This window comes from Austrofundulus limnaeus, unplaced genomic scaffold (assembly GCF_001266775.1).
Source record: "Austrofundulus limnaeus strain Quisiro unplaced genomic scaffold, Austrofundulus_limnaeus-1.0 Scaffold48, whole genome shotgun sequence".
In the NCBI taxonomy this organism is placed as follows: Eukaryota; Metazoa; Chordata; class Actinopteri; order Cyprinodontiformes; family Rivulidae; genus Austrofundulus; species Austrofundulus limnaeus.
The window spans coordinates 2,261,837-2,269,529 of NW_013952450.1; the positions used below are offsets into that span (position 1 = coordinate 2,261,837).

The 7,693-nt window shown below is 37.7% G+C and overlaps 1 protein-coding gene across 1 annotated transcript; it reads left to right on the forward strand.

Annotated features, from left to right (window-relative positions):
• Positions 1 to 1,365: 1,365 nt before the first annotated feature.
• Positions 1,366 to 6,649, forward strand: LOC106517422 (stonustoxin subunit beta). The gene is made up of 5 exons (XM_014008256.1): positions 1,366 to 1,724; positions 3,362 to 3,388; positions 3,487 to 3,549; positions 3,622 to 3,764; positions 5,721 to 6,649. The coding sequence occupies exons 1-5, from the start codon at positions 1,676 to 1,678 to the stop codon at positions 6,147 to 6,149; spliced, it is 711 nt and encodes a 236-aa protein (XP_013863710.1). The 5' UTR covers positions 1,366 to 1,675; the 3' UTR covers positions 6,150 to 6,649.
• The last annotated feature ends 1,044 nt before the right edge of the window (positions 6,650 to 7,693 follow it).

The window sequence follows — 7,693 nt, forward strand, 5'->3', positions numbered from 1 at the left end:
GTGTGTGTGTGTGTGTGTGTGTGTGTGTGTGTGTGTGTGTGTGTGTGTGTTTTGTCCAACAACATTGACCATGCCAATACTTAAGTGTTGGAATCAATACTCTTAAGTTTATTTTACCTTCTGCTTGAAGCTCTGCTCCAAAAACAAAGTGCTGTGCTGGATAATCTACAGTATCAAGAGGCAACATTAAATGTGAACACTGGACCTAACAAGCATGTCAGATAATAATTTAATCGCTTGTGACTGCACAAGAACTTCGGCACACACACTAATACGTAAATGTAGCATGTGTGGCTACTTCCTCACACAAAGCCCGTTGCACAATTTCCTTTGCGCACAATGGGTCGCCTCTGAACTTTTTTTTTTCTCTGAACTGCTGAAGTCTGAAGGAGGCCACGTTTCAATGAAAACATGATGCACTACTGAAAAAATATATAAATCTGAGCAAGAAAATCTAATCTAAGACCTGCAGTGTGAACGTATTTATTTCCCCGCTCCCTGATTCACCTCTCGCCCCCCTCCAAAACCAGTGGCATCCCCTAGTGGAGGTGCGCCCCACAGTTTGAAAACACTTAGATCATTTTCTTTCGGAGCATTGGCACWAAACGTTGAATCAACTGTGTCTCTGCACATATCCCACACAGCTTGAGTAGTAATTTAAGCATTTGATCTGTGATCTTAGAAACATTTGCATTTGATGTTTTTTTTTGGCATTAACTTTAAAACTAAAATGTTTTAAAAGTTGCTTTAAATTGCAGTCAGAAGTCAACATGAATGTATCATAAATGTCATTTTATTTTGGGGTTTTAAATGTTTTTTTGATCTTTTCTTTTTGAATGTTTCAGTAGTTTTTAAAAACAAGACAGATGGTTAGATAGATGGGTGTTTGATTAGATAGGGAAAATGAAAAACTGATGTATTAATTATTATTAATGTAATCATCTCAAATCATTAAAGAACAGAACTTGTTTGTTGCTAAAGTTTTTTTCTTTATTTTTTCTGTTGAATAAAAAGATTTTTATATGAGGTTCTAGAATACAAATACAATTTTATTTTAAATACGTGCAAAAATAATAGTTGCAAGCTGAGGAATTTTGACACCACATAATTCATCGCAGTTACGTAATAATGAAGCATTTTTTGCGGTGTTAAAATTGCACCTGTCGGACTTCAYGCTGCTTTAAGTTTGACACCAGGAATTCTTCGACGGTGATTTAAATCTGCAGCTGCATGCTCAGAATGTGTACGTCAGTCTATGTATGAATACGGATGAGTGTGTGTGYGTTAGCGTATGCCAACCACCCCAACCAACATCAGTGCATCAAGACGGCCACTGTGCGGTGTGAAAAGATCCCTGGTAGAACTGTAGGAAGAATGAGGTAGGGGTTTACTTGGTTACAGACGTGTTGTACAACCTTTTTAAGGTAAAACGCATTCACGCACAGCTCCAGTTACAAACCTCGGGCCTTCCTTCTTCCTATTGGCAAACGCCGTCATGTTCGTGTCGACGCCTCCAGCTATCCTCCTTCACTTCATGTCCTGCAACAAAGGTATATAAGGGAGCATCAAAGCAGCCACATAGTCCACTTAAAGAAAACTCCCCAYACTCTGAGTTATTGGTTAATTATTGTACCATCAACAAAAACTTCAGCCTCACTTCTGAGTCTGAGTAAAGATGCCCACCACCAGCAGAATCATTTCTGAAGCCCGGATGTCTGATAAAGGTGAGTGTCACTTTTTTACCACTTGGAATTATCTAACAAATTTAACTTTTAATCCAATTTGATTGATTTTTTTTTCAATGGTTGCACCAGAAAAAAAGTCAAAATAGCCATTTTTTGAATGTTGCATTATCAAATACGGGTGCAGCAGCATTTACACGAAACCTCAAGGCATTTTGATGAGATATCTCAGTTGGTTTCATGGATTCTTTTTTATTATCTACCGAGGCAGATCCTGAGGGAATGGGTCATTTGAGTGTATGTCTGCTTGGAAAGTGTGATCACTTACTTATTGTGATTTCATGTCTGACATTATGAGGCGTTTAGAAGATGTTTTATTGCCTGGAAGCAAAAAGTCTGCAAGTGTCAACATCATTTGTACCAAAAATGATTTCACACTATTCGGGCATAAATTTAACACGCTGCGTGTACATGATGTTAATTAGAAAACGGGCAACGGCAAATATTCTGTAAAACAATGCTATGTTACTTGATGAAAACTGGAGACACTTTGGCATTAAAAATCATCATGATTTACTGAAATGATTAAAGAAATTATACTCCAAAATATTCTTCAAGTTGCATCACAAGCAGATTAAAAAGCTGGGGGGACTGGTGCAGTGACCACWTCAAGGTTAAACGGTTGGTGTCAGGTTGTAATGAGGTCACACAAAGAAGACATTTTCATCACCCTGTAGTAAATCCAAACAGGTGGCACAAAACCTTCTCGCAGTCTTGTTCTGTCTCCAATCATCACAGATATTTTTATTAACTGATAGATGTGATGTACATACTGCACGGCACAAATAAACCTGTGCATAAAGGTTGATGAACATTTATATTGTTGTTTTGGGATTTAAAGTACATTAAATGTCAAAATTTGTATTATCATCTTAAAATGAATGCTGATTTGTGGGACGTTTTCTAAAATACATGTAATGTTCTGTGATGATTCAATGTGGTAATACATTTTGGAGTTGATGAAAGCTGTTGATATAAATAACTCACTGCTTATGTGGGCCAGTTTTGACAACTCATTCCTCCTCTTCCTCTGTGTTCTCGATAAAATAAACCAGAATGCTGCATGCTTACACTTCACACCAAAGTGGAGCAAGTGTAAACCAAAACTAAAATTCATCAGCTTGAACAAAGGTGCGGTCCCAGCTTAACGTCAACTTTTAAACAGCCGGTTGTAATTAGAACCGAACTGGTTTAAGATCAGGTTTGGACAACTTCTCTGAACTCTCCAGTTGGGGTTCATTGCAATGCACCACGCGTTGGATCGACTTCCTTAGCTTATCTGATTTGTACAAACAAATAATGTCAGTCATCTCTTCTGATAATCTGCTCTGAGCTCCAGGCTGAGCTGTGGTGTGAATGAACCCGACCCTGAGGCATGTGAGGTGTCTTTGTAATTTCAGCTGCCTGGCATGAATCAGCCACAGGCTCCAGAAAGCATGCAGTGCTGATGTGATGATCTGAAAGAGGCAGATGGTTTTCTAAGTATACACTTTATGTTTTAATATCAGAAACTCACTGCAACAATTTCTGAAACCCACCTGACTCTTTGCGTCAAATATTAAGTCAAAAACACGATTGTTGGTTTAGTAGAAAAACAATAATTTTGTGTTTGTTTCCAGCAAAGAAAAGCAAACCTGAAAGCGCAGGTAAGACGTCATCTTATCACAAATGTTATAATTAACATRATGTAGCTGTTTTGTTTTATTCAAAACAGGCTCATCTATTTGTTTATTTTACTCATTAGAGAAGATTCCAATCTACGAGCCAAATATCCCAGAACCCAAATGTAGAGCTGATCTCATCAAACGTAAGTTCTTTTTTGTTTTTATTGTTTTGCAATGTATTTTCTACAAGTAAATGTTTGTCCTTGTTCTTTTAGACTGGATTACTTTGTCCTTGGATGACCGAACGGCCAACAAGTTGCTGTGGATCACAGAGGGAGGAGCTAAAGTGGCCCGGAAGACTGATGACGTCACATGTCCTGTCTTGGACAGACCAGAGAGATATGAATATGCTCCACAGGTACAAGATGACAATAGAACTGGCATTTATTGAAGTATGATTCATCACGTGCAAATTCTGCAAGTCTTGGTAAAAATCAACAAGGCACACAATTTGTACAAAATCTGTACTTTTTGTGTTCACCTGAATCAAGTCAGGCACAGAGCTAATGGGGGCATTGCAATGACAGTAAGACACAAGTGACACAATAATCGTTGCACAATTCATGCTTCTCAAAAGTACTATACAATAAGTTTACACATACTATGATTAGCACTAGATTTTTTTTTAATTGAAACAATGCTTCATGGTAATAAATCTTATACCAGGCACCTGATTGGCAGCACCTGGTGGTACCGGAAGCTAAAACACAAGTGTCAATAACAACAGCAACATAAGCTGTTTGGCAGAGAAGGTTTGGCAAATTTTGCAAGTGGACAACCCACATACTCAGCTCTACTGCTCACCCATTAATGCATGTTCCTTACAAATGTGGCACAATTTAAAATTTAATTTTCTAACAATATTAGGTTTATTGCCAATATTTTACAAAAAATAAATTATATATCAAACACACATTTCCTTACTTTTTGTGTCATCTTTATTTGTATGGCTGTCAAGTTAGATGTTAATCTGATTTCTGACTTTTTAACTCTATGAATGGCAGGCTGCACTGTGTAGAGTTGTTTATGCTAAAGATAGYGGCCTCAGTACTCATTGGTTGTGATGCCAATTCCCATCACGTGGGTTGAGAGTGCTTCTGATTTAACCGTAGAGGCAGATCTCTGTTGGATGGTATTTTGATGCTATGACCTTTAGGTCCTAAAGAACATGCATRTCAGGCATGTCTTTCTACAGAAACAGTCTTACCTGATGTTGTTTTGCTTGACTGCTTTTAGGATATACAGGGGGCATTTGACAGTGTACCTGTAGAAACTATAGAGAGCACTTGCCAGCAAAAGTATGGATGTGAAATCTACAAATTGGATAATTTATGTTTTGAACAAAGAAAGCATCTTTAACTCTGGGGGAATGGTTTGATAACAATTAACCTCAGACAGGTGTGTTCAACCATAACATACTGGCATTAATGGTAATGAGAGAGCTGACTACCTTGCAAAAGCTAGCAGTCAGACCCCATTTTAAGGACCAGAGCCTTTTGTAAGTATCAACATCTGTAGGACTCCCCGATGGGCCTGGATTAGACGTCAACAYTGAATCYGCTGGAGGGTTCTGATGGACTGTAGACAGGCAYGAGAACTGAAAAACGGCCAAAATATTATGTTTGGGAAAGCTCTCATCGCCCTGACAAGCAAAACTTYRAGTACACTGGTTGGAGTTCTCACTGGGCACAACCTGCCCAATAGCCACAAAATGGAGATGAGATTCCATGACAATGGTCTGTGCATGTGGAATTGAATTGGATACTTTTTTTTGCAATACTTAGGCCACTTCCTGGCTCTGAGTAGTCAAAGGAAAATAATTCTTGGGGACTCCTTTATGGATCCTGAAGAGACCAGAACACTGAGCATTTCTAACCTTGCATCCTTCAGGGACGCAAAGGTTTGATTAAAGCTCAGTGTCCTTTTRGGGAGAGTAATGGGCCCACTTGCGAGGGCCCTGCTCTTGATGGGTGAAATTCCCAATAGATCTGTATCAATTAGCTTTGTAGAAAGGAATAAAATGGCTGTTGTTATTCTATGTAGCTTGTATTCCAGTCACATGAATCTGGGTCATGAGTAACTGCAAGTCACTACATCTAAATGCCCCGATTTCAGGAGCTACACATACATCTTCCTTTTACCATACATACATCAAGCACTGTGCCTCATGCAAAGTTACATAACTTATAGTGGGTTGTGAGTGTAGAATAATTTACCTGTTTGTTTGTTTGCTCATCGTTGGCAGCACAATAAATCAAGTTTCATAAAATGTCCTAATGTCCTTATAATTGCATTTTCATCTATTCTTCAAAAGGTTCTCTGCAAAGAAGGCATTCTGGGCTTCAGAGGCTACTGGGAGGTGGAGTTCTCTGGATGGGTTGTGGTTGGAGTTGCGTATGAACGAGCGGGAAGGAGAAACAGCGAGGGACCCTGTGGCTTTGGCGAGAATGAGGAGTCCTGGGGTTTCGGGTGGAGTGGTTCCTGCTATCATGCCTGGCACAAAGGTCAAAGTACAGAAATCAAAGGGATACCTGAATGCTCTGTTATAGGCGTATATGTTGATCAGCCGGCTGGTTTGCTCAATTTCTATGCTGTAGAGGAGATAAAGGAGGAAGAGGAGGGAATCTGTAGAAAGGAGGTTGAGCTTGTACTGCAGTTTAAGAGCTCCTTGAAGGAAAAAATGATCCCAGGCTTTTGGGTGGGGACACAGTCTCACTGTTTAATTCTAAAAAATGAAGAATGAACTAAACCAATGTGAACAAAACAAAATTCTGCTATTGAAATAAATACTCTGAAATGGCAGCTTTACACAAAGAACTTTACACACAAATTAATTTATTTTTTAAGTGTTTTTCAACTTTTATTATCCAAGCTAGACTTGTCCAAATCCTATATGCACATCACAATAGAATTAAAACACAAGTGTTCTCATATTGAATGATTTATGGTAAAAGGAGCAAAGTGAAATCAAAAGATGTTTCATTGACCATAGAAGAAATATTCCATTCAAGGTTTAGAGTGATATATTTGTATATTTATATATTTTTCCAATATTTAATTGTTTGCAAGGAGTGTATACACACATATGAAGTTTATTTAAAGTGTTAATTATACACTTTTTATTATTTAAACAATACCAGGTTTTTGTTATACTGTATGATAGAATAGTAAAATAACAAGGTATGCAAAAATAAATTATAAGCATGTATGAATTTACTGTGGTGAAATAAAGTATCAATACAAGCTGTGTTTGATTGAATGTTATGAAGGGCATCGCCTAGGTTCACACAAGAATATAAGTGTGCTGATTTTTGACAGATTTTGCCCTTTAAACAATTTTAAGGACACCCCGATAATCATGATGTCTCTAAAGATAATCTTAGGAGAAATCCCAGCTTGGTGTTCCCTGAGGACAAACAAGAATGCAGCCTGCTGAATGTGACAAACAAGCGAGGTGAAGGAAACATGGAGGGGAATCCAAACTACAGAAAACAAAACATGACTCAGCAGAAAGTCCGATGGACATCAGAGATGTGTTTTTGTTTTGTTTTTTCTTATTTAAAATAGCCCACAAATTATTACTGTTGCTTCTTCCTCTTTTGCCATTATTTACTCTGAATTTATGTTTAATCTCAAGAGGCCTCGCAAGATTTCTCATGATGTCTGAATTTTGGTGAGTCAAATCTGTGTGTAGTGTTTTGTTTTTTGTCCATACCAAACCTGGTATGTCTGATTTTTTTGTCGCGTGTGGGCTCTCCCAGGTTTTGAAAATCAACCAACAATTTTAAAGTTTTGCTTTGTGAAAGAACATAAGTCTGCTCCTCAGTCTGGAAATATGGTTGTTCCTAACTAATCATTGGCTGCACACATCCTCATATTTATACTATTTTGGGGGTCAGTTGCACCACAGTGTTACACTTGGAGGTTCACAATTTTCACTACAGTTAAATAAGTGGCAATAATGCTCTGAAAGGCAAGAAATATTGTTTATTGTTTAAAATCCCCGTTAGCTGCACCTTACACCCAGCTACCCTTCCTGGGGTCCATCATTAAAAATACATACACATAATACAATGAAAATATTCTAAATATATGACTGATGACAAGAGTAAAATACATATCAATTCAATTATTATGTGAAAGTTATACATTTATAAAAAGAATACAATAGTTAACCATTTCATTTTATAAACATGTTCCTCCAACAAAGCTTTTCAATCTCTTTTTAAAAAATAAGAATTAACGGTAGATAGTTCCATTCTTTCATTGCTCCAAGGGCGTAAACCC